The sequence below is a fragment of the Phragmites australis genome, chromosome 13 (genome assembly GCF_958298935.1).
Source record: "Phragmites australis chromosome 13, lpPhrAust1.1, whole genome shotgun sequence".
NCBI lineage: Eukaryota > Viridiplantae > Streptophyta > Magnoliopsida > Poales > Poaceae > Phragmites > Phragmites australis.
Window position 1 is genome coordinate 3,420,018 of NC_084933.1, and position 27,978 is coordinate 3,447,995.

The 27,978-nt window shown below is 43.5% G+C and overlaps 1 protein-coding gene across 2 annotated transcripts; it reads left to right on the forward strand.

Moving 5' to 3' along the window:
* Positions 1–3,461: 3,461 nt before the first annotated feature.
* Positions 3,462–11,231, forward strand: LOC133888964 (AT-rich interactive domain-containing protein 2-like). 2 transcript variants are annotated; one of them, XM_062329382.1, is made up of 2 exons: positions 3,462–4,382; positions 9,743–11,231. In XM_062329382.1, exons 1-2 carry the CDS (start codon positions 3,648–3,650, stop codon positions 10,643–10,645), a joined length of 1,638 nt encoding a protein of 545 aa, XP_062185366.1. In that variant the 5' UTR covers positions 3,462–3,647; the 3' UTR covers positions 10,646–11,231. The 2 variants fall into 2 exon arrangements, with proteins under 2 accessions (XP_062185366.1, XP_062185367.1); XM_062329383.1 differs by having other exon boundaries at positions 3,470–4,364.
* Positions 11,232–27,978: the final 16,747 nt, after the last annotated feature.

The window sequence follows — 27,978 nt, forward strand, 5'->3', positions numbered from 1 at the left end:
CGATTGATATCCTAATAGACTTATATTTCAGATCAAAGGAAGTATTCAACAGGAAAGGTCATGCCCACAACCTTGAATCCCTGCTTTTTTTTTTCCTAAGAGAGAGTCTTGAATCCCTGCTATGCCGTCAGGGGAACGAAAGAAGCAATCAAGCTCTACCCCAGCAATGGACCGAAGACAAAGGCAGAGAACAATGTGGGAGTATGCATGCATGTATGATTCTTTCTTTGAATCTGCTATTGCTTGTAGTTCTTGCTAGCTATTTGAGTTTGTGCTGAGGAGAAACATAGATAATATATTTATTATTACCTGGGCAAGTTATCTCCTGGTCACCCAGATCGTCATCGTCGTCTGTGTCGGCGACCAGGTCGTCGTGGCTTGTATGGTAGGTAATCTTCATCATGCGAAGTAGTTGTCTGAAAACTGCACAGTTATGACCTTCACTATTTTTGAAAATAGAAACTTGTTCCAGCCTATGTAAAATGCACGCAACCTATCCCCTTCACTTTGCCACCATCAAAAAATGGATTCACTTATTTATCACTTTAGTCCATAGTCATTGACTTAAATACTTTCAAGGAGTTAAACTTTTAAGTGACAAATCATCAATTTATTCTCACTTAGGAAGCACCTAGGTGGTTTGGTGCAAAAAATATAACACATGTAGGAGAGGCATGCCTTTGTCTACTGCAGGCATAGGGTGGTTAGAGTCAAGCGGGGAGGTGAGCAGAGTTGCTCCTCGGATGATGCTATCATCCACGCTAGGGTTTCGTCCCCAGCAACAGCGGAGACAGGTTCTAATTGAGGGTTGGGAAAAATGAAGAGGTGACAGACACTCAAAGTCCAAATCACAATGAGCGAGGAGACGAAAGAGTGGGGACGATAAGACTTGTTTCTAGTCCGGATGGAGAAACAACCAACCTCTACATAGAAACAGTCTTGTTTTCGATTTCTCTTCTTTTTCTATTTCATTTTTTTATGTTAATTTTGGATTTTTTAACCTTTTTTTCTTTCAAATTTCCCCATTCATCGAGGTTCTATTTTTAGACTTAACATGCGCCAGCAATTTAAATTTAATTCAACAATTGACATTACCTAATTCAACAATTTTGCAAAACCCTTAAACAATTATTCTGCGACAACCACAAACATTTCTGAAACATCTAATGCATAATTTTGAGACATAACTAAGTAATTTTCAAAAGAACGCAAGCAGCAATTTAGTGACACATATGCAACATTTCCAAAAGCCTAAAGCAACAACCTGCAAAACGTTACACAACATTTTTTTTTTGGAAAAATCTGCCCATGTCGAATGCATCTTGAATAGAGAGGGTTAACATATCCTTCGCAATTACAAGCTAGCAAGGTTTCAACAATTTTATTTGATTTTTTTTATTGCAACATGAGAAGATGCCCCTACGGCACTATTTTATAAAATAAGAAAAAAAGGGTATATGTACAAGCAGAACAGGGGAAGTGTACAAGAGAAAAAAGCTATAACAAACTACTCAACCAATTATACATGCCAACTTCCATGGCAGCTATTTTATTTGATTTATTGTGGTCAGAAAAGGACAGGTGAAAGAAACAAATAAAAACAATGCTTATGTTAGCCTAACTCACTAGGGAACAAAATAAAGTATGCTACGGTCATCTATTTAAATCCTTTCCCAGAAAAAATAATACATGATGAACCATACATGAAAGGAGTATGTGAAACAACATGTCCTACGATATTTTTCCATGCTATACAATGAAAAGTAATTAAATACCTTCCTCTCGCTTCCCGGCTGGGACGTGCACTCCCCACCTTCCAAACAGGAAAACTGGTGCCTCGCGTTGCAATCTTCCCTGCTTCCCATTCTATTGCAAGAATGGTGCATCTAATCATGTGCTCGAAAAATTCTAAACTGGAAATCTCCTGAAAAAATTTGACGAAAATATTTTTCAAAAAGTTCAACTAAAAAGTTTTGACTAGAATCTTTTACAAGAAATTTTCTACAACCAAATTTAACTTGGAGTTAAAGGGAAAGCACAACAAAAATGGTATGGCAAAATTTTGAACAAAGATTCCAATCGTTGGAAAATTTCTGATAAAAAAATTATCCAAACTTTCAAATAAAAGATAAGACAAAAAATGCAAAAAAATAAGAAACAAAGAGATAAATCGAGAGAGATGTCGGCCTTCGGCGCACTCGCCTGCGGATACCACCCGTATTTAAGTGAATATTTACGTTGCATTTAAGTGAAAATTGCAAAAATGATTTAGAGAAACGAAGATAATATTTAAGTGAAAATTGTAAATATCTGGGTACTTCAAGTTGTAATATCTCATACAAGTTTAATGGTTGTATTGAACATCCACATGCTAAAGTTATCTTTAACAGATACTTAAAAATTCATTCACTATAATATTATTATAACATTTTAACATTCTTATCTATTTTTTTTATTTCCAGCAGCTACTCTATTTCCTACCTTTTATTCACCCATCCCTTACTTTAAAACCCACGCTCGTACTCAACTGTGTTACGGCCTCCTCTGTCATTCGCTTACCTCCGCAATACTGTAGCAGTCAAAGCCGTCTCTACTTAAGTGTGATATGGTAGGAGTCGTTTTCACTGTCAGCAATTAGAGATGACATGCTACTATTTCAATATCTTTCGTGATGTGAAAGGTTTTAAATGCGCATTAAAACCCATCCACTATACCATTCGATTTACTTCAAAAGAATTCTGATGATCACCGATAACATTTAAACACTCAACATCTCCTACTTTGTAGGCTACTTAGCTTACGTAGAATATTTAAGATTACATCATGGCGAATATGTTGATGTAACATTAAGTAGGAATTATATAAGGATTTTGTGTTGCGACTAGGTCTCGTTTGGTAAAGTTTTGGAAACTGATTTCGTGCTGGAATCGCTCTCAGCGTTGCTAAACGGACTGGTCGGGAAGTGATTTCGTGCGGGAATCATTTTCTGTTTTTTATAACGAGGTGGGAGCTGAAAAAACTAGCTTCCATCTGATTCCCGACTGATTCTCCTCGATTTTAACACAATATTTTCTTAGGAATCACTTCCACCACTAATATATCAAACGATTTTACAAATAGAATCATTTCCACCACAGAATTATTTCCACCCTATTTTCACCATAAAATCACTCTCACCACAGAATTAGAGCTCTACCAAACGACCTTAAACTTACGAGTCGGTAATGTACTAATTTTATTTATAAGAGTATTTATGATTTGAGTGACCTATAAGGTGATGGTTTTAAGCTTTTCATTTTTTTTAACTTAGATTAGACCCTATCCCTCGTGACTCGTGCTAGATATTTTTATTGATCTATCCATCCACCCAACAAGCCAATAAAGATCTATAAAATCCTCCCTAACTAAGAGCCCACAATCTGAAACCTTCAAATTTCGTTCGAAAAAAGCAAACTAAACAATTCAATTAAGAGAAATCCACACCTAGCGTTCCATGAAATAGTCAGTGACTCACCCAACCAACAGGCCAAAAAGGTAACCAAAGCTCCAAAAGAAAGAAAAAGGAAAAAAAAGAAAAAAAAAGAGGAGAAAATGCGCTGCCGTGGCCCACCGTCGTGACCTCGCCGCCGGCAAGGCCTCCCCGGTCCATGGACTCCACCGCCGCCGTACTCGCTATCCTCAGCAAGCTTCAGTCCCTCGGATTCTGCGCCGGTCTCAGGATCCCCGACGACGCCGCGGCCTCCGACCCCTCTGGGGCGTTCGACGCCGTCCTCGCTGCGTTCCTGCGCGAGGCGTACCCCGGTGGGCGCGAGGCGCGGCCTCTCCCGGCGGCGCTCGGAGATGGGGGCCGCCGCGTCGACCTCCTCCGGCTCTTCCTCGCCGTCCGAGAAGCGGGAGGCTACGCCGCCTTGTCCTTCTCCCCCATCGGCGGCGGTTGGGCGGCCGCCGCCGAATCCGCCGGCCTCGACGCCGCCCTCGCGGCGCCGGTCAAGCTTCTCTACGCCAAGTACCTAGGCGCCCTAGACCGCTGGATCCAGAGGCTCGTGGAATTGCATGGGCCGTTCTTGGACGGCTTTGGGAGGAAGAAGCAAGAGCTGTTCATTGGTGCTAATGGAGTGGGGAAGGGAGAAGCGTTCTTGGACTGCGATGAGAGGGAGCAGCAGCATGTGATGTTGAAGAGGAAGAGGGAGGACATGGTCGGGATGCTGGATTGGGTGAGGGAGATCGCCGAGAATTCCCAAGATGGTGATGCCATTGCTGCCGGGTCTGCGGATGGGTACTTCTCACTGGCTTTGGCGGTGAGGGAGGCGGTGATTGGGAAGAGGGCTCGCCGGCGGAGAACGATGAATGGCACACTTCCTCAGGTGATTTCGATACCTTTGGTGAGCTTGTTGGCCAAATGTTTGACACTCTGATGTTATATCATTGCATATAAATAAAAGTATTCAACTGAGCATAAGATTGTGCTTACCATGAATCACCTCGTGTGTTCAAATGTTAGTGAATATCTCTGATAGTGTGCCAATTCTAATGCTTAAATTTAAGAGTCCCTTTTAATCAAAACAGTTCGTTTTTAATGCTTAAGGATTACAACTTGTTAGCAAGAAACTACCAAATATAATTGCCATAAAGGCTTATCGTTACAACAAAGAAGTCTTGAGCAATTGTTGGTTTGTAAGAAAGTCCTCTGGTGTCTCATTCTTCCTTTTTTTTTGGATTTTTGGCCACAATTATCAACTTGTTGTAATGAATGATTGTCTTACTAGCATGATTCGTTTCTGTGTTAACAAGATGATGCTTCCTTTCCGCTTATTGATCTTTCTTCTGTGACTAGTGTTTCTTCCATGATGAGAAGGTCTTCGTGATAGGAAAGTGTAGTGGGACTCTGAAGTCTTCTCTTGATTTTGATTACTTCATAAATTTATATAAGGTTATCAAAAGGCATGTGTATCCAGGAACTCCCTTGTGGACGCAACTTCTGCGACACATGTTACATCTTAGGAGGTTAATCTCACCCGCTGGGATCCTTATTTTCTACGAGAGCCTTTTGTATGTCCGACATTACGATTTAGCCAAGGAATAAACCTTTTTTGAGTTATCTGGTTGTTGTTGTTATTGGCTCCATAAAGCGTTCCAAATCAGGATCAATTCATACTCACATAGAACATGCAATACTCGTAATTTTGACCTTATTGGCAAGATCTATAATCTTTTGTAGTCTTGAAGATAACTATAAGATAATAACCGCACTTGGGTTACGCCTATGAGGTTTTGTTTTGCCCGAACTTCTGGGTTTCCCTTTTGTATATATCCTTTGTGAGAAAAATTTAGGAGCTATGTTATTCACTCAAAATTAGGACTTTAGTGGATGGGTGTGTAGGAATGTTAAACAGCCTCTCTACCGCCATGCACTAACCTGTTCCTGGGTTTGCTTTTGTTTAACAACTCTTTTATAGACTACAGTGAATGGATACATGTAGGATCTTCTGGATTATGAAACCTATACTATTTAGCTAGTGACAGACCCCGGACTTGAGACCTGTCAATGATGGGTTCTAATATATAGTTTCATGTACCTTTTCCCTTAAAATTCCATGCTACTAAAAGATTTTTTTCCCTTAATTTTACTCTCTTTAGGCCTTTTTTTTATTGGCAAAAAACTGTTGGTCCCACACCCACAGATCCCAAGGCTACCAATGTCGATTTGCTACTGCATTTAGGATCTTGCTCTGCCTAGCGATTGTTGTACCTTTTTCTAGACCTCAATGGTGGTTTGTGCTCACCTGAATTCATTGCAACTCAAAATGAGTATTCAGTACACAGGGTGGGAACAACTGCATGCAGTTGCCCGGAGAGGATGCAGTAGCAGGAACATTGTAATTAATTAGGAACCCCAGTTTATATAAGATTCTGTGATCAAAGAATATTGCAGATATAAGCTACTTTATTAGACCGGTTGCTCACAAACTCGGAATGTATAATGAAACAGAAATTCACAAGCTCTTGAGGTAGTGCTGACAAAATGCCTTGAGAGCTTCTTGATCTACATTGAACAAGAACAGTCCTATCATGTACAAAAATCCTTTTGTATTCCATGACTTCCTGAAGGGTATCTGTGATTACTTACGCTTTTTACTGAAAACAATCCAGAATAACTTGATTGTTTAAGATCAATGTTACTATTAGAAGCACATTCAGCAGGCTGTATCTCCAACCGCAACACACACACACACACACAAATGCTATTCTACATCCTAGGTGTAGCATATTATTTATACCTACCGAACAAAATTTCAGTAGTAAAACGCGATTTAGTAGTTATTACTGAAATGTTGTTCAGTAGGTGTAGAATAATATGCTACACCATAGGTGTAAAATAGCACAATGCTGTACAACCTAAGGAACACGATTATAATCGTAGTACAATTTAAAACGTAATTCGTTAGCTTCTTGTGTTGCAATTATGTACTTCTGGATGCGCGGTTGTAACTGGTCTGCCTATCGGATTGTAATCGATAGTTTTTTGAGTTATAACTGGGGTGGCGCAGCAATATATATTCCACTCAGCGCAGAATGAATCCAACCCTCCAACCCTTTTTATGCAAAAATTCAAATTAATACGGAGTTGATCAAAATATTTCCTTTTTGGTATGGAAGCATGGTTCTCCTGATTGCCGATAGAACAAAAGAACTCATCATCTCTATTGAGCTTTATCATCCTCGATTGCTTTTTTATGATCAAAATATCCGGAAAAGAGAAAAATAAAGAGCCTGTAGTCCAGTTGTTTGTTTAGTTACATGGAAAATGGTGGCTTGTGCTCTGCAATATTTGCAATGCCCTCTACCCTGAATTGTTGTAGACAAACAAAATATTTTGCATGGTAGTGTCAAATGGAATAGTTTTAATATACTGATACTTTGCTTACTGGCTTTCTAATTTTCTACATTTTCTGTGGTTTTAAATTACGAACTATTATAGTCTTGTTAATGCCTCATGCCTTGCCAGTCTTTCAGCTTGCTTTCATGTCTAAGGCGCAATTAAGTTTTTTCTTGTTTGATCTGAAACCCTCTAATTGCACCTTTTCCACCTCGTTTCTTTTTTATGTTGATAGTGCTTGTTGGATGTTAGTCAAGGCAAGAACTTGTTTTTGTCAAAGTTTCGCTATTGATTTTTGGTGATGTGGTATGGACGGAGCTGAATTTATTAACATGTTCCAGCCACCATGATATGGGTGCAGAGAAGTAATTAGGGAAGGAAAAAATTAGTTTCCTTTTAGGTTTTGGAATAGTTAGATTTCAGGATTGATAAGTTTGGTAATTTAGGATAGAATCAGCTAGGAGATAGAGTTGTATTCGGTTTAATAGTTAGTTGGATTAGGATTGGGACTCATTAGTTTGCCGGCTATATATGGTTGGCAATAGCTGTGTATTAGGATCAAGCAAGAAATAAACAAAGTTAGGATCAGAGTTCACAAGGTGGGGCGATCTAGCTATCCTAGTTACCAGTTTCTCAATATTTGGTATCCAGAGACATCAATCCTGCACCTCCACGTCGCCTTGTTCCTGCGCCCACCGCCGCCGCGCTCTATTTTCAGCCGCTCCACCAACCCCTGCCGCTCCACCAGCCAGGTTCTTGCGCCTGTTCCTACGCCAACACCTCGCCGCCGCCGCTATTTTCCACGCCACTGCTTCATTGTTCCACGCCGCCACCGATCCTGCGCACCCACCGTTGCTGTCCTACCACACCAGTTGTCGCCGCCACCATTGTCCAACGCCGCACACCCCTGCTGCCCTGCCAAGCCGCAGTCGCCGCCACGGCTGTTGACACCGCCTACTCACCAGCCGCTGATGTATCATCAACAGCCGGTTGCACCCCTCATCATGGGTGATGACACCTACACCATAGAGCTTTTCGGCTAGATGATGGAGAAAGTTTTGACGATTGTTGAAGCAATCGAGGCTCGTCAACTTAGATGGGCAAAAAATTTTAGCACCAATGCAGTGGACATATTGCCACCACCTGCCCCAACGGTCACATTAGCACAAGTCGCTTTGCCTCAACCAGTGTTGGCTGAAGGACTACCATCTGCTCTCGTGACCACACATCCAAAGCCTATCATAATGCTACCAATTCCTATCGTTACATGCATGGAGATAGAGGCAAAGCAGGAGGCAACACTGCTCCCATCTTAGCATCATTGATCATCAAACAATCACTTGCTACTTCTGCTTCAGTGTCAATTGCATTGCCTGTGGCAAATGTCTCACTCTCAATCCAGTTGTCCTTAGTTGCTAAAACGGTGCCAATGCTGAGAAACAAGGATGATATCGCCTCCATCCTTCACAATGTGGGCATGTTCAAGAACTACAAAGAACCTTCCAAGAACATTAGACTTTCATAAGCATGAGGCTTCCATGGGTTGCAACCGTGGCCACCACCATAGCTCGAGGATGAGTTGTTTCATGGCAAGGAGGGAAATGATTTGGGCGCAGAGAAGTAATTAGGGAAGGAAAGAATTAGTTTCCTTTTAGGTTTTAGAATAATTAGTATCCGTTTAGGTTTTGGAATAATTAGATTTCAGGATTGATAAGTTTGGTAATTTAGGATATTGGATTCGGTTTAATAGTTAGTTGGATTAGGATTGAGACTCTTTAGTTGGCTGGCTATATATAGTTGGCAATAGCTGTGTATTAGGATCAAGCAAGAAATAAACAAAGTAAAGATTAGAGCTCGCAAGGCGGGGCGATCTAGTTATCCCAGTTACCCGTTTCTCAATACACCACCAGGATGGTTAGAACTTCTGGAGTGATAGGTGGATAGTAGCACTGTAGCAAAGGGCAGAACCTGGTGTACCCTCGTTATGCAGTATTCTATAAACAAGTGAAAACTACAACATTAATTCGTCATTAGATCCCAACATCCTTAAGAAAGCGACATTCACTCCCCAATGTTTAGTGCATGAGCTACTGCAATAATAAAGACAATATAACACAGAACAGTCAGAACCTAAAATATTGGGAAAAACTCTTATGTATCTACTGGCTGAACTCAGCTACCTCTTTTACTATCCTCGTATCAGTGCTGTAGTACTTACAATCAGCCAGTAAACAGGAATATGCCTGATTCTGCTTTTCTGAACCCTGGCCCACTTAAACCTCCTCCTTTGACCCCAACCCCAAAGTCACTTGTATATTGTTGCTTATCAGATATATTCCAAATTCTAGTCCCGAAAAAGCAAAAATACGAAACGCATCCACATAAATCTGCCTTTTCTTTCATTGAGCACCCGCCAAAAGCCGGAACAACCCTGGGTTTGGTTTTCTGGGCGGTTCTAGTTTAAAAAACCCTGGTCGCTACAGACAGTTTGTGAGAATACTTGGTTTTTAGTTTTTTTACAAACTTCTGTAGTTCAGCAGAGTGGCTTGTTCACCATGATGTCATGATCATCACCAATCAGAAGCTGCACATTACAGTTTTTCACAACTTCCTCGGATAGGGGTCTCAGACTTGGCATATGCATACTCTGTTGTATCCTTTCTTAATTGCTATTGTTTTAGTACCATCTGTGGGTTTAGATCCACCTTCGTCATTTATCGTTTATGATTTTATTCACAGTTTATTCTTTCATTAACATTTCGTTAACTCTGCTTTGTAATTGCTCACACATGGTTTTTCTCTAGAACCTGATGTACTGCATACTAAATAGTGCTGAAACTGACTCTTCTTATTATTTTGTCTCAGAATTTATTTACAATGGCCTGCAAATGCTGTATGAGTGCTACCAGTGTTCGATTTGGTGCCAAAGCAAAATGCACTGAAAAACTTCAACTTATGGCTCATCGCCTTGATTCGGATATTAATGAATTAACAACAGTTGTAAAGAATATGAATGGTTCTTTAATGGTCTTAGGACAGGAGAACAACTTGGCTGGACAAGGGAAACATGAGAGTAGGATGCAGCATAACTGTTCTGATGGTTGGCTTTTTACAAGCCAGAGGAATGAGATACCTGTGGGTCCTGACTATCAAGCACAGGTGCCACAATGGACTGGTGAGCTGCCTGTAAATTATGATGATCCAGAAACGTTGAAATGGTTGGGCACAAAGGTCTGGCCTCCGGAAAATGAAAACTGTAAAGCATTGTTTTGCAGCAACCCTATCGGCAAAGGTAGAGAAGTTGTGTGTGGCTGCAACCTTCCAGGATCAGTAGAATGTGTTAGGTTCCATGTAGCAGAACGAAGACTTAAGTTGAAACGTGAACTTGGTTCAGCTTTCTATGCGTGGGGATTTGATCGTATGGGTGAAGAGATTGCACTTTCTTGGACTGATGAAGAGGAGGCAAATTTCAAGGCTGTAGCACAACTTAATGCCCCATCTTCGGGCAGGAATTTCTGGAACCGTCTCCACTTATTGTTTCAATTGAAGGGAAGGAATGAACTTGTGAGCTATTATTTTAATTGTTTTCTACTTAGACGGAGGTGTTATCAAAATAGGATCACTCCAAAGAATATTGATAGTGATGACGAGGAAGAGACAGAATTTAGATTCTTGGGTAATCGTCTTGGTCACAGTGCAGCTAAGTATCACAACACCAAGCACACCATCTGCACTGAAAATACACATTGCATGGATTTGGATGGTTAGTTGCTGATCATATTTTACGTAGCTGATCGAGGATTGGTGTTAATTCACTTCAGGCTTGTTGGGAGGCTGAGCTGATGATGTTCCACTCAGTGATGTAGTTGCATTGCTGACTGTGCACATGAGTTGCCTCAAGACAAGCATTGGAACAATTCACTACACTGCAGTAAATGGATTGGAGCCAGATCCGTGACCAAACTTGAAAGTCAAGTTCTTATGGAGAAGCCACGTGATACTGTTCATTGAGCACTTACTTGGATGTATATCCAGAAAGTGAGAAGTGCAATGATTTGGCAGCATTGTTGTTAATGCTTCCTTGAAGGTATTACGTGTATCTGGTCTTTTCTTAGTTTTTTTTTTCCTTTGTGAATCATTAACTTATCTTATCCAGTAAGTTTAGTTGTTAGTAGCATGCTCTATGTTCCTTTTGTTGTATTTCTCTTGATAGGGATGGAGCGAAAGAGCATGTATGTAGAGGCTAGTCTTCTGAAACTAGTGTGTTGTTTGTTGTAGATCCAGCTCGTTGATGAGAACCTTATGTTTAGTCTTCTTTTTCAACATGTTGATGGTAGGCTAACCATCTTATCTTTGTAGCTTTTTCACTCATATGAATGTTTCTGTTGGAATTTGAAGAGGTTTTTCCTTTAAAATTCGAATTTGAGTTGGAGTCAAATTTGAATTGAGTAAAATTCCTTGAAAAAGAAAAATGAAAAAAAAGAAGAAGAAGGAGGAATTGGCCTGACCGAATGGGCCGCTTCAAGGCCCAAAAGCCGAGCAGCCCACCCGGCCAGCTGCCTGCCCTAATAGGGTGCCTGGCTGCGCGTGTGCTGGAGAGCAGCCGCCACAGAGGCGTGCTGGGAGGGGGCTCCGCCCTTCTCGGCTTCTCCGTTGGTCGTCCAGCGATTTCGGCGCGCCGTTGAGGCGTGATGGGGTGGCGGCCGTGCTTCTTCCTCTCTCTAAAAGGCAGGGGCTCTCACCTGTTCTTCACCCCCGAAGCTTTTCCTTCTGCGAGTTTTCCCTCTTGCTCTGATCTTCAACTCTCTCTCCGTTTCTTCTTGCGCGAGGTTGTTCCGGCTTTCTCCGGTGGGGCGTAGACCGACCCGGTTGAGCTCTCCGCTGGGTGAGTTCCCGTCGGCTCTGAGTCGCCGGCCTCGTGCGGGATTTTTGGAGCCGCACCTTCTGCTTGTTTGGTGCTCGGCTGATTCGGTGACTGGCTGCGCGTGTGCGCGAGGAGATCTGTGGTGTGGTGATTGGTATTTTCTGGGCTGTGCCTTCGAGCACGCCATTACTTGCAGTGTTCGGCGGATCCACCTTGGCCCGGTGATTGGACTTCGGCTGTTGTGGTTTCTCTGCTTCTTGCGAGTTGGTTGTGGTGTGCCTCACAGCCGGCTTTGTGGCATTGTATCTCCGAAAGCAATTCCCAGTTGACCTCGGCATAGAGGGGGAATCTCAGTTTTCTGGGTCAGCGCATTTGCGTGCCTTGCCATCTTCATCTTCCCGGACAGTAAGCCTGTTTCAATCCTATCTTTAAATTCTAGCGTGCAATTTTGATTCATATTTATATACTCTGTATATGCATGCTAGAATTGGCAATATTCTGCTCTGTGATGAATGCGAGCTAAGTGCGATTAGTGTATCATTTGAGCACTTTTGCTGGGCTGTAGTTGCCGGTTATTGATCTAGCTGAAATCCTGTGATTAGTCTCTGTGTCCACTGTGGTGTGGCTTGGCCACCCTCTGGTCAGTGGTTCTGTGTTGAAAAGAGAACTCTGGAAAGCTTTGGTGCTGTCTGGTTCGGTTGGCTTGGGCGCCCTTTGTATGTTACCCTTGATCTGGTGTCACTTTGTGGCATTCTGCTCTGATCAGTTGTAGTCGGCTGTATTTGATATTGTCTGATCTTGATGGTTTGGGCGCCCTAGTGAGTACTGTGTTCGGCTGTCATTCTCTGTTTGCCGACTGGTACTGTGCTTTCCAGAAGAGTTCTCTTGATCATAGACTTGTGTAGCTTGGCCTAGCTTTAGAGGAGATTTGATACACTAATCGGTAACATCTTAGTATGTGTTGATGGCCGTTAAGTCGGCAACTCGCTCTGAGAGCCATGACTTTGTTTTAATATATGTTCATGAGTTATATTGCTTCACTGACAGTCTTGATTCATTTGTATTCATGAGTAGCTTATGTGTTTTCATATATGCTTTTGAAATGCTCATGTTTACCTATATGAAATATGTTGTCAGTTATGTTTTTATACATTCTTATACATTCAGAATCAATTCATTCGAAAAGTTGCTAAAACGTAATTTGAAACAACAATCCAGAAAACTGAGAGTAATGGCCGCTCACTCGGACGTCATTAAACCTGACGCTTTCGACGGCACATGTTTTAAACGATGGCAGATAAAGACTAGGATGTGGCTAACCGACCTGAAGTTGTTTTGGGTCGTGACGAGTGCTCTCCCTGAGACTGCGCCAGCAGATGCTGATGCGACAGTAAAGGCCATCGCTGATGCGGAAAAGGCTAAATGGGAAGACGCAAATCAAGCCTGCCTGTCTCGTCTGCTGAACATTCTGTCGAATCGTCTGTTTAATGTGTATTCGGGATTCACTTCGGCCAAGGATCTCTGGGAAGAGCTAGAGAACAAGTTCTCAGAGGTGGATAATGGCAATGAGTCATTCACAACAGAAAATTTCCTCAACTATAAAATGTCTGAGGGAAGGTCTGTGATGGAGCAGTTACAGGAGCTTCAGCTCATAGTCAGGGACTTAGTCCAGTACAACTGCATCCTTCCAGATAATTTTCTAGTGAATGCCATTCTGGCAAAGCTGCCTTCCTCATGGTGTGACTTCGTGACCGCAAGTCGGCACATGAAAAAGCAAATGACACTCTCTGAGCTGTCTGCTGCTATCAATGTCGAGGAACGTGCAAGGGCCAGCAATAAGCCATCACCACAGGTCCAGGCTCACCTAGTGGAGAAAGGGTCGTCGTCGAGATTCCAGAATCAGAAGCAGAAGAAGTACAATGCTCAGCCGCCTCAAAATCAGAATCAGAACAAGCCCAAAGGCAAGAAGATGAAGAAGAAGAAAGAGGACTTCATTTGCTATGTCTGCGGCACGGCTGGGCATACTGCTCGCAGGTGCCGGGACAGGAAGGGCAAAGGTCCAGCTCCTAAGCAGCGCAAGGAAGCACATGTGGTGCTGGGTCCGTCCAGCTCCGAGGGGTATGTACCACAGGCCTTTATGGCAAGTCCATCTAATGATTGGTGGATTGATTCTGGTGCTACTATCCACATTTGTGCTGATCGCTCTGCATTCTCTTCTTTTCAGGGTGCAGCCTGTGGCCCCGTCTTGATGGGTAACGGTGTACCGGCAGCAGTACGTGGAGTAGGACAGGTCTGTCTGAAGATGACTTCAGGCAAGACAATCATCTTGAAGGACGTACTGTTCGTGCCGACCATAAACCGGAACCTCATCTCAGTATCACAGCTGCTTCGCCAAGGTCTTAAGTTAGTGTTCGAGTCCAATAAAGTCATTTTGACTAAATTTGGAAATTTCATAGGGAAGGCGTATGAGTCTGGCGGTCTGTTCCGCATGTCAGTAATGAATAATTATTCCTTTTCTGCTATTCATCAGTCTTGTAATAAGAATAATGATATGTGGCATTCTCGGTTATGTCACATTAATTCAAGGGCCATCAAGCGTTTGAGCAACATGAATTTGATTCCTGAATATAAACTTGATACTTCTAGATGTGAGATTTGCGTGCAAGCAAAGCAACCTCGTCTACCTTTCAAGTCCGTAGAAGAGAAAGGCAATTCTCCTCTAGACCTTGTCCACTCTGATGTATGTGAAATGAATGGTATAATATCTAAAGGCGGTAAACGCTATTTCCTCACTTTAATAGATGATGCAACTAGATATTGCTACATCTATCTAATGAGAACGAAAGATGAAGCACTAGAACATTTCAAAATCTATAAGGCTGAAGTAGAAAACCAATTAGATAGGAAGATTAAACGCCTAAGGTCTGACAGAGGAGGAGAGTACCTCTCCAACCTGTTCTCCGAATACTGTGCAGAAAGTGGAATTATTCATGAAACCACTGCTCCATACTCACCCCAGTCAAATGGGGTTGCCGAACGAAAGAACTGAACTGTCTGCGACTTAGTTAATTCTCTGTTGCAGAGTTCAGGTATGTCGGATGTATGGTGGGGCGAGGCAGTTCTCACAGTATGCTATGTCCTAAATAGGGTGCCTCCACGCAACCGCGAGGAGACGCCATATGAAGGATTTAGAGGGAGAAAGCCGAACCTTTCTCACCTTCGGACTTGGGGCTGTCTTGCCAAAGTCAGTCTGCCTTTACCGAAGAAGAGAAAGCTTGGACCAAAGACCGTAGATTGCGTCTTCCTTGGTTACGCTACAAATAGTGCAGCCTATAGATTCCTAGTGGTCAAATCCGAGACGAGCGAAGTTGCTATCAATGTTATTATGGAGTCTCGGGATGCGACATTCTTTGAGAACATCTTTCCGATGAGAGGAAATGAGATAGTCGCTCCAGATGGTTCTAGTGAGCCGTACTCTATTCCTTCAAGTGTGTATGACCCAGATCCAACTCTGGAATTGAGAAGGAGTAAGAGACAGAGGACTGAAAAGTCACTGGGCGATGAATACGTCAGTTATTTAGTGGATGAGGAACCTCGATCCCTCACAGAGGCATATGCATCTCCAGATGCAGAGTACTGGAGGGAAGCAGTCCGTAGCGAGATGGATTCCATCATGGCTAACGGAACATGGGAAATGGCAGAGCTTCCAGCTGGGTGCAAACCGGTAGGGTGTAAATGGATCTTTAAGAGGAAGAGGAGACCTGATGGTACTATAGAAAAGTACAAGGCCCGCTTAGTGGCTAAGGGTTTCACTCAGAAAGAAGGGGAGGATTACTTTGACACGTATTCCCCTGTGGCTCGTTTACCCACGATCCGTGTGCTATTAGCACTTGCCACTGCATGCAAACTCCATGTCCATCAGATGGACGTAAAGACCGCTTTCCTGAATGGAGAGTTGGATGAGGAAATATACATGCAGCAGCCTGATGGATTTGTAGTAAAGGGCCAGGAAAAGAAAGTTTGTCGCTTGATTAAATCCCTGTATGGTCTAAAGCAAGCTCCCAAGCAATGGCATGAGAAATTTGATAGCACATTAATCACTGCCGGTTTTTGTGTAAACGAAGCCGACAAGTGTGTGTACTATCGTTTTGTTGGGAGCAAAGGTGTCATCTTCTGTTTATATGTAGATGACATATTGCTTTTTGGTACCGACATGGAAACAATTAAAGAGGCAAAAGACTTCCTCTCCAAAAACTTTGACATGAAGGACATGGGTGAAGCTGATGTAATATTAAACATCAAGCTGTTAAAAGGGGAGAATGAGATTACCTTAACCCAATCTCATTATGTGGAGAAGGTCCTAACCCGATTCGGGCAAATGGATTCCAAGCCAGTCTCCACACCCTATGATCCTAATGTCAAATTGCATAAACACTCAGGTGAACCCGTAAACCAGCTGAAGTATTCCCAGGTCATTGGATCACTTATGTACTTAAGTAGTGCAACGAGACCAGACATCTCATACGCAGTATGCAGGTTGAGTCGTTATACGTCCAACCCTGGAGATGATCATTGGGAAGCATTGATAAGGATACTCAGGTACTTAAGAGGAACAATGAACCTAGGTATTAAATATACCGGTCATCCAGCAGTCTTAGAAGGATTCAGTGATGCTAACTGGATCAGTGACTCGGATGAAATGAGAGCTACAAGTGGCTATGCTTTCACTTTAGCAGGTGGAGTCGTGTCATGGAGATCGTCTAAGCAGACATTGATAACACGATCTACCATGGAGGCTGAACTAGTTGCTCTAGATTCAGCAACGATGGAAGCAGAATGGTTGAAAGACCTTCTGTCAGACCTTCCTGTGCTGGAAAAACCAATTCCAGCAGTCCTAGTATACTGTGATAATCAAGCTGTGATTATCAAAGTTCAGAGTAGAAAGGACAATTTGAAAACCTCCCGACATATTCGGAGACGGTTAAAGTCATGTAGGCATGCCAGAGAGACTGGTGTAATTGCAGTGGAATACATCAAGTCTGAAAGGAATTTAGCTGATCCTTTCACTAAGGGTTTGGCGAGAAGGCCAATCCAAGCAGCGTCTGAGGGAATGGGGCTCTTACCCTGTTAGGTTTCTACAGTGGATACCTATCCTGAGTGATCGGAGATCCCGTGATTCAGGTTGTAGGAAAACGAAGCTCGTTGACACCAGAAGCATCTCTTCCTGGGTCCCATTAGCTGCAGTGCTTCATCTGTACGGCAGGCTGAGCATACGCTCTTAATGAGCTCTACGCCATATGGCGGGAAATTGTCCTACAGGATTTCTAGAAGAGCTCACCTATGTGAACTAATCATGAGGTCGTGATTCGAGAGAAAAAGGGGTATTCTCTAGTGAGTTCATGAAAAAGGTACAAGGGCATGACCGTAAAGCCCTGCCCCGTTTGAGGAGCAGATCTACTGCCCAGTACTATATGTCTTCGAAATGAAAGCCCTCACACCAAGACACTGGATCAAGGTCTAATCCTCCAAGCTGTCTGTGCGGGGTCGTAGTTTCTTTGGCTAGGCAAGGTTCAAGCTTAATCGCACCTTCTCTGAAAAATTAGTATATTAAATCAGTCTCGATGTCCATTTGATTTAAGTCGAATTTTGAAAGGTAAAAGGTGGGGATTGTTGGAATTTGAAGAGGTTTTTCCTTTAAAATTCGAATTTGAGTTGGAGTCAAATTTGAATTGAGTAAAATTCCTTGAAAAAGAAAAATGAAAAAAAAAGAAGAAGGAGGAATTGGCCTGACCGAATGGGCCGCTTCAAGGCCCAAAAGCCGAGCAGCCCACCCGGCCAGCTGCCTGCCCTAATAGGGTGCCTGGCTGCGCGTGTGCTGGAGAGCAGCCGCCACAGAGGCGTGCTGGGAGGGGGCTCCGCCCTTCTCGGCTTCTCCGTTGGTCGTCCAGCGATTTCGGCGCGCCGTTGAGGCGTGATGGGGTGGCGGCCGTGCTTCTTCCTCTCTCTAAAAGGCAGGGGCTCTCACCTGTTCTTCACCCCCGAAGCTTTTCCTTCTGCGAGTTTTCCCTCTTGCTCTGATCTTCAACTCTCTCTCCGTTTCTTCTTGCACGAGGCTGTTCCGGCTTTCTCCGGTGGGGCGTAGACCGACCCGGTTGAGCTCTCCGCTGGGTGAGTTCCCGTCGGCTCTGAGTCGCCGGCCTCGTGCGGGATTTTTGGAGCCGCACCTTCTGCTTGTTTGGTGCTCGGCTGATTCGGTGACTGGCTGCGCGTGTGCGCGAGGAGATCTGTGGTGTGGTGATTGGTATTTTCTGGGCTGTGCCTTCGAGCACGCCATTACTTGCAGTGTTCGGCGGATCCACCTTGGCCCGGTGATTGGACTTCGGCTGTTGTGGTTTCTCTGCTTCTTGCGAGTTGGTTGTGGTGTGCCTCACAGCCGGCTTTGTGGCATTGTATCTCCGAAAGCAATTCCCAGTTGACCTCGGCATAGAGGGGGAATCTCAGTTTTCTGGGTCAGCGCATTTGCGTGCCTTGCCATCTTCATCTTCCCGGACAGTAAGCCCGTTTCAATCCTATCTTTAAATTCTAGCGTGCAATTTTGATTCATATTTATATACTCTGTATATGCATGCTAGAATTGGCAATATTCTTCTCTGTGATGAATGCGAGCTAAGTGCGATTAGTGTATCATTTGAGCTCTTTTGCTGGGCTGTAGTTGCCGGTTATTGATCTAGCTGAAATCCTGTGATTAGTCTCTGTGTCCACTGTGGTGTGGCTTGGCCACCCTCTGGTCAGTGGTTCTGTGTTGAAAAGAGAACTCTGGAAAGCTTTGGTGCTGTCTGGTTCGGTTGGCTTGGGCGCCCTTTGTATGTTACCCTTGATCTGGTGTCACTTTGTGGCATTCTGCTCTGATCAGTTGTAGTCGGCTGTATTTGATATTGTCTGATCTTGATGGTTTGGGCGCCCTAGTGAGTACTGTGTTCGGCTGTCATTCTCTGTTTGCCGACTGGTACTGTGCTTTCCAGAAGAGTTCTCTTGATCATAGACTTGTGTAGCTTGGCCTAGCTTTAGAGGAGATTTGATACACTAATCGGTAACATCTTAGTATGTGTTGATGGCCGTTAAGTCGGCAACTCGCTCTGAGAGCCATGACTTTGTTTTAATATATGTTCATGAGTTATATTGCTTCACTGACAGTCTTGATTCATTTGTATTCATGAGTAGCTTATGTGTTTTCATATATGCTTTTGAAATGCTCATGTTTACCTATATGAAATATGTTGTCAGTTATGTTTTTATACATTCTTATACATTCAGAATCAATTCATTCGAAAAGTTGCTAAAACTTAATTTGAAACAACAGTTTCATCGCCTACCATGTTGTGTTTTTATTGTATTCGCTCACTCACATGAAAAATGCTAGTCCAGAAGACCAGAAGAGGTCTTTCAAGTGTCCAGAAGAGATCCTTCATGTGCCTATCGTTTTCTTCTTGTAAGATGTAAAAATCATTCAAATACTGTTTTCCTAAATAACTTGTTTACTGAGTCTAAAAAAGGACTTTCCTGTTGATCAACTGATAAGAGAGAATTATACCATACTCATGTGGGAGCTGGCTGGTTTCTTGTCAAATCACCTAGAGGTGGTATATGTTAAATTTTCGGCCCAGTTTTCGCACCAATCTGGTGTTGAATCGTAAACAATTTGGTCAAACTTTTTGTAAATGTTTGCTCAGATTTGGACCAACCGATGATATTTCTGGCCCATCAAATCTTATTTTGTGCAAATTATCATACTTGTATCTATTTACTTTGCTGCGGTTTATCACATGCACCTTACCTTTAATACAAAATGCTGGATTTGTGAAATGGGTTGTGTGCGCGTACTACTGGATATAATTCATGCTACCTTCCTGGTAACCATCAAGAGAGTGAAGGCGTGGTTGTGGTGTGTTTTCCAGTGTTCTGTCATTCTGGTATGCCCACCTGGGATGGCTTATGTTACTTTTACATTCTACTCCTCTCTTTGATTAATGAATATACACAGAGTTCTTGCCATTTGCTCCGGAAAACAGACAATCAAGGGATGCCATTTGCTGTCGGTCCTTTGATTTGATCATACAAGATGTTTTGGTCACGGTTAGAGAGGGGGCGGGGCTTCGGGTTCGGACGTTCCGTAACACACTTTTTTTAGATAATGGAAAAATAGTTCGGTAACATGATGGCAATGTTTTGTTTTCATTCTTCTTTTCTGGAGAGCATGCTGACATAACTTAGGTCCTTTTTAGTTCCAATCCCGTGTTCTACAACAAGAATGGCGTGCTATCATAACTTGCGGTGAATATCAGAGATGTATCAGTGTTCTATGCATCGTCCATGACTGCCTTCTTGATTACAGCATGTTTTTTTTTTCATCTATCACTCTATTTTCAAAACTTCTTCGAATTGCTATATCCTAAATTAATTTCACGTGTTTGAAACATATATGCAATTGCTCATTAATAAAATGAGATGACCCTCCCACCACGATGGCTTTAAAATTCTCAGAAAGAACAAAACATCCGGCACTTAATCTTCCACTTACGTAATCCTAAACAACAATCCAACCCTTGATCCGCTTCCTTATCTCTCTCTCCCTCACGTGACGATCGGAAGTCACGTACCTCCCTTGTCAAGTAATATATATAAGCTACCTATCCCTCATCTAAACAAAGGACACGGCTAAATATTGGTCATGCATGCTAAAGTTAATCCATCCGTACACTCCTATTAGGAAATTATTTGATTAGAAGACTTCCTAATCAGGCTACCCTACCCAATTAAGCAACCACTGTGCAGAAGTGCGTCCACAGCCATTTGGTGATAATGCCCATCCGTCCGCACGCCCCTAATTAGAAAAGTCTTTAATTAGTTTTTTTCCTAATACTGTGCTCCACAAGGCAACCGCACACAATCTTTCCCCATTTAAATCAAAACTAAAAGCACAATAATACAAATTTTGCAACCAGAGAAGCAGATCGGTACAATCTTAGAAGCAAGTTGTAGTTGCTCTGCCAATACCCAAGTCGACATCCTCAATGGGGATCGAGCTTCTGACCAAACTCAAAATTAGACTCCACGCCACGCAAATAGAGAAGATTGAGCTCCTCGTCAATAGGGGATGAGCTCCTCCGCACCTGGTTGAGCTCCTCGTCATCGGGGATAAGCGGCCAGCATCGAACGCCCAATCCTCAACCGAGGAAGAGAGAGAACTCCACCGATGACGAGAATCACCACATCATGTACATATTAAAAAAGAAAAGCATATCAATACAAAATTTGAAAGAAAATTGCTACGATTAGAGAAGCAAATAATACAACCATATCACAAAAATATAAGCTAATCAAACAAATCAGTAAGCAAAAATACAATTATATGTAAGCAAAAATAAAATTACGTGTAAGAACAAAAGGAAGTTCAGAGTTAGGATTGGAGAAAACCAAATCAATAGAACATTGAAAGCAAATTTTGTGACTTTGAGAAGCAAAATTTGGATAACTACAAATAAAATTGAAAAGGCAATTTGATGCATTAGCTGGGCAAAATTGAAGCAATTTCGTACCTTTGAAAAGAAGTTCCTAGGTAAATTTACATAATCCAGAAAACAAATCGCTGTAAAATGGCGATACCGCCAAAGCTCGATGATCTTCCGTAACACTCATGGGTAGGGCGCAGTGGGAAACAAGCTTCCCAGACCCCAGAGCGTGGGCCACCATCACGCCAGATTTGAAGTGGATTTCCACCTCCTCGGCGATTAGGGTGCACGAGTGGCGGATCCTACCTCCGTTCAGACGATGACGAAGATGAGTCACGACACGCATGTCATTGCGCATCCCGGTGATGCTACTGCACCTTGAGAAGGCGCCCAGCATGGCTGTCCTTCGGCTGCAGCCCGATCTCCACTACCTCCACAAGTCTCTCCCACCTAAGCAAGTTGGAGTGATGCTCGTACGGCCCCACAAAGCCACCCACTAGTCAGATAGCGCACAACGTGGGAGGCATGGCCATGCCCGTCGCCTACTGCAGGCGCTTGATGCCCGCGGTGCAGCCTGTGTCGTAGAAGAGCAGCATATCTTGTGGCCCGGCTCCCTCTTGCTAGGAGTCCAATAGCGGTAGCTCACCATCGGAGAGCATATCTAGAGGTGTCGGGGTGGAAGACATAGAGGGAGTAGTAGCCGAGCAGCGGACCCTCTTGCTATGGTGCCAGTGGGAGCTCACCATCGGCGAGCAGATGAGCGGCGGTGTGATGTTGGTTGGGGGGATCTGGGCAGAGGGGATAAGGTGAGGAGGAGGACACCGGAGGGTAGATCTAGAGGCATCGGGGTGGAAGACATGGAGGGAGTAGCAACCGAGCAGTGGGCCCTCTTGCTACGGCGCCAGCAGTGGGAGCTCACCGTCAACGAGCAGACGAGCGGTTGTGTGGTGTTAGTTGGATAAGGAGATCTAGGCAGAGGGGATAAGATGACGGGGAGGATAAGGTTGAGGCTTGTGAGCGAGTCAAGCGGGTACTGTTTGGGTGACGCGTGGCGTGCGTGCTCCACGTGTAATGCATGTGCCTTGCTAGAGCACTAAGCGTGAAACTTCCACAATGATTTGCAGGTCGATGGATGCATAGCAGATGACGGATACGAGCGTGCGTGCGAGCATGCAGTGGCATGCACGCTCGGCAACAAGTATTTACCCTAAAAAAACCACCGATCCATACCTGTCAAAGAAAAAAAAAAGAACTCCACAATGCCTATCTTCTCATGTACCCCTCTCCCTTCTCCTCGGTCCGAGCAAGAGCAAGATCAATCAGATCGTGATGGCCGCCGTCAGCGTCCATGTCGACGTGCAGGCTATCCCTATCTTCTGACGTACCTCTCCCTTCTCTCCTTAGCAAGCAAGAGCAAGATCGATCCATTTGTGATTGCCGTCGTCGGCCTCCATGTCGACGTGCAGGCGGCAGAGAACTGCGGGATGCTGAACAACTGAAGAGCGATGGCGCCAGATAAACGGAGCCAATGTACAACATCTTCATCACGTACAGCAAAGCAGCGTAGATTGATATCCATGTGCGCACAATCACGTACATGCATGATTCATGCATGCCGAAGACAAATAATTGCAATATTGAAGTTCCAGACTGCATGCTTTGATTTGGTTGAGTTCGATGGAAAAGAAACTAAGATACAGGTGGAAGCTTCAAAGATCAGTCTCCCCTCATTGCTGCCATGCAAAAATCGATTCCTTGCATACATGTCCTTTTTACCATGGCAAGATTAAATACTAGGCCATAAGAACCGTTGTCGGCTTAGGCCAAAGGTGCCTAACTTATTCTTTTGGAGGTTTATTTTTCCAATTGTAATAGTTTGTTTTAATGTTTAGATGCCTAGAGCAAATATTTCTAGAGTTTGATGAATCATGGTATACGAAGCAACGACCAATTGAAGCTGGCGGGACAGAAAGGATTGCATAGAACCTAAAGCCCAGTTGGATCCTCTGAATTCTAAATTAATCCCCTAGATCAAAGGTTGATAATAAACGCTGACACAAGTTTCCACTCAATGACCCATGTTTAGCTGAAAATCAAATTTGCATTCGTGGTTTGACAAAAGGGACAAAAACCCAAAGAATCTAATTACACTCACAGAGATCAAACTACGTATATTCATTAAAACAGCTGGTGTTGTAGCATTTTTACTAAGAAAGATTTAAGAGAGAAAAAGAGGGAGAAATCAAAGAGCAATTGCAGCTAGCTAATTGTTTGAATGATCACGAAGCAAATATGGTGAGATCACAATTTATCTCTACTACTTGCATCTGCTGCAGACTAGCTAGTCGAGCGTTACCAGGGACTAACTAGCACATGTTTCACCAATGCATGTTTGAGTAGCATCTGGGATTTGAGGCTAGAACTTGTCGGTGATATGCCCTAAAGGCGATTGTATATGCAGATTAGATCTGCAAGTAAAATTTAATATGATTAAAGGTCTATCAGAATTTAGAGTCATGATGAGTTTTAATATGATTAAAGTCTCATTAGCATGCTCTATATAAAAGGAGGCAGGGGCCGTGGGTGCATTGATTTGATCACCAAAACTCTGGCCACCGCATCTTCCCGAACCCCTAAGAAACCCTTGTTGGGCACAGTGCTAGCACACCGGCGTACGACGTTTCATCCCTGTACATGTGGATACCGTGGAAATGCTGCTGCCGTTGCTGCGGTGCTGAAAAACATCGAGGTGGTCAATGAGATCGACTGCTTCCTCTTCGTGGTTGATGAGGTGGTTGACAAGATCGACTACTTCCGCTTCGTGATCGCAGAGGTGGTCAAGGAGCGACATGCCTGTTCAGAGCTGCTCGAGGAGCGATGTACTTACTCAGAGCTAGTCGAGGAGCAACGTACCTGATCAAGGAGCGCGACGCACCTGCTCGGAGATGGTCAGAGAGCTGCCTCTTCTACATTGACATGCACAACATTAGATCGGTCTACTCCAACTCTTCTTCCGCTGCGCTGTGCGTCTTGTGGTAACGATCTATGATCCCCTACTCGCATTGTTTCTTGGTTGAACGCGGTAGATAAAATTTTGTTTTATGCTAGCGTAGCCTACCCGTTCTCCAACAGTGGTATTAGAGTCTACATATATAGTTTTTTATCTGGATCGGTCATATATAGATAATATGTGGTAGTAATAGATTGGATCTATTGGTGTTCTTATGATCGGTTCATGTGATGAATCGGTTGATATGCGGTTTGATGTAATTGGTGTCGGATGATGTGTGAATCGATGGAACCATATGAGCAAAAGATTAGCTCACTCTTCCACCTGACCATGCGTGCGACTTGCCCCTACCGGCTGGAATCACCATCGGGGCTAATAGCGCGCGTCACTTCATGGCTGGAAGAACAGCAGATCGAGGTTGTGTGTGTTGTCGTCGTTTTCAGAAAACCTCACGCGATGATCAATATGATTGATTCAGTGGAAATTGAGGCATCGTAAATGACTCAGAATCGGCTTGATATCACCGCCGTTGCGTAGTGTACACGTGTAGATTGTTATAATAATATGTTCACATCGCAACATTAGAATTCGATTATACGCTTAACTTGTTTTTGCATAGAATGATATGACTGGTATGACCTTATTATGTATGTGATGCATGCATGTAATTTTGTGGCCATCGCGTCATGGTTAATTGCAGTCTAAGGTTGTCATGTTATTGTATAACAGCCTATTTGTCGACATGTGATGCTTGATAGTATCATGTAATTCATTGCTAGCTATTAGATGTAGTAGCTTAGTATATGATCATGGAACCTTTGGCATGATGGATATAAGGACGGGAAGCTTGGCCACGGAGATCACCATGGGAAGGGCCATACTATATCATAGTTAATCTAATTATCTGTGATGCTTTTATGTTCCTGGTATACTGTTCTTTCATGTTTTATATGTGGTGGATATTATTATGATGATATAATAGTTTCTCTCAGAAAAATTAAGAGTAATTGATGCCCTTCCAATAGCTGCACCTATTAAAATTTGATCGTTATGTAGTAGGTCTACCAAAGTATGGTACCTTCAACTATCTTATTAAATGGAATGGATGTCGAACATCTGTAGCATAATGTTGGTTTACTAAACAAAGCTATCAAAATAGTTTTGGGCTTTGGGGTATGGTGTTGGGCACTGGGGCATTCAATGCTACCCAACAAATAAGAGTCATATATGGATGCGATTAGCAAGTTGTTGCTTACCTGTATCACTAGGTTTCTAGTGGTGATACCAAAGCTCACTAGAACTTAGATGAATATAGATCTTGGAACACTATATGTCGTTAGAGGGAAAATAGTTGTAAAACATATAGTGGAGCGTCTTTTATTAAATTATTTAATAGAAGATTCACATAAGCTTAGTGCTGAATTTGCATGTTTATTTTCTGTTATAGATCATGGCACCTACCGTTAGTAACGCTTCCAGTTTTAACTTGCGATCGATTCTTGAAAAAGAGAAGCTTTCTGGAACAAACTTTATTAATTGATATCGTAATCTGAGAACTGTTCTCAAGCAAGAGAAAAAAGGAATATGTTCTAGAGGTTCCTTATCCTCGTGAACCAGAAGAGGGTGCCACAGCTACTGAAAAGCAGGCTTAAGAGAAGCACACTGATGATGCACTTGATGTTAGTTGTCTTATGCTTGTCAAGCCCACATCCTCCTCCGGCATATTATCGCTGATGGTGGACGAGGCTAGCAACGCAGACATGGCACTTCCGCTTTTGATTGGGCATGTGGTTCCCACAACTTCAATAGCGTCCAGATCCTCGTCCCGCACGCCTGCATTCTTGGCTTCCGGGTTATGCCGCTCGCATCCTAGGCACTTCATTATCCATGAAGACCACTACCCTGGGTCAGGACTATTCAGAAAAGGAGAAAAGGAAAATGTTCATGAGACTTATCGATAAGATCTCAGCTTTATCCCCAGCTTCCATCTCTACGATGGGATTAGAATGTTCTGGCGGTTGGCCTTGGGTCTGTTTCGAAGAGGAATTTGGTCCTCTGCTCCACTTCCGTCGGGAGACATATGCAGTAAGGAACAACTCATAAGAAATAACCATTTCATACCCCTGATAAGGCGATAACTACTTGGGATAGGTTTGTACCTGTCTCACCTTCTCGGGCTGGGTCCTCTTCAGCTGTGAACTCCCAACCACCCTAAATCCTCAATTTTAGAGGACTTAGGCGGCGCTTGATGAAATTTCCAGCGACATCCCACGCTTTCAGTCCCCACTCTTTTAGATCCCAGATCTTGGCAATGAGGCTCCTAATCGCGGTGGTGGTCTATGGTGATTCCATCCACAACGGCCTTGCAAGCGGTGCGAGTCCTCGATATGTAACTCTAGGTGGGGGAGGCTGGCAGTAAAACCATCTCTTGTGCCACCCCCGACCAAGAGCTCTTGGCGGAGAAGCCGATGTACTCCGCTGACTTCCCTTCACGGAGGCGGAATCTGGCGCCACCAGTGACCCTACTTGAGAAGTTCTTCAAAACGTAGAAGTACCAGAAAAGGTCAAGAGAGGGACGCACACTCGGATATGTCTCACATAGGTGTGTGAAAACACTAAGCATAATGATGGAGTTAGGACTGAGGTGGATGAGCTCGATGCCGTAAAAGCTAAGCATATAGAGGAGAAAGCTGGAAGGTGGGAAACGAAAGTCGCAATGGAAGAAATCGATGAACACCATAGCCTAGGATGTGTCTAGGCTGGGGATCTTTTGACCCTTCGCTGGCATGTAGGCAATCAGAGCATGCGGAGAGATAATCTTGTCGCGCTCCAGCTTGACTAATACCTCCACCGAGACATCCGATGCTGCCCATGCTGGTATCGCAAACTTGATGGCGGTGGAAGTGGAGGTCTCCAGTTTCTCTAGTTTCTTGCGGCTCATGATGCTTGGAAGGTGGTGAGGGGGGGGGGTTAGGGTTTTGGTGGTCATTGGAGGCACAAGGATGAAAAAAGAGATGGCCTGAGGAAGACGATGATGGAGGATGGAAATGTAGCATGAGTCACATCATTTCCCTTCTGTACAAGGACAGAGAGGCACTTGATAGTTCTCCAACTAGCATGGCGACGGTTCTGATTATAACTCGGGGTCATGATCTTCTGAGCAAGCTTCTTGTCGCATTTAATGCTCGAAATTTCTTTCGACACATGCAGGAGCAGTTGAAACATAACCTAGGGAGACTGGTGCACTATCCTGCCGGACGCACATAATTTTCAAATGTCATCATGCTCCTTTGCCAGGGAAAGATTATTTTCACCACTATGCAAAATTTCCACTACGACGGTTCAAATTTCAAACCTAACCAGCGAAGAGTCTCCTCTCCTTGTCCTTTCAAAAGGTTGGGATGATATTTTTCAGACGGCTCGGAATTTCTACTAGGATGTAATACTTACTCGAGGGCTCACATGAAGACCTAGATGTGTTCAAAATCCCGACTAGATAATCCGATGGCTTCCAAAAACCTAGCTAGATGTACGATCCTACTCGGGGACCTCAAAGAAAAGGGTTCTGACAAAATGTTTCTCTTTGCTGGACCAAGTTTTTGATTCGTTGAATCCTCATTTCACGTACTAATTGGGGCTTAATAATAGGTAGTATAAAACTACTATATATGGGCATCTTATGCGTATTCAGTTCCCCTAGGGTTTTTTATGTTCTCAG

Bases quoted from the DNA above. Each gene is read 5' to 3' on its own strand.
- LOC133888964 (XM_062329382.1), top strand. From the start codon at position 3,648: ATGGACTCCACCGCCGCCGTACTCGCTATCCTCAGCAAGCTTCAGTCC. The intron at 4,383-9,742 runs GTGAGCTTGTTG...ATTTTGTCTCAG, and splicing joins AGGTGATTTCGATACCTTTG to AATTTATTTACAATGGCCTG.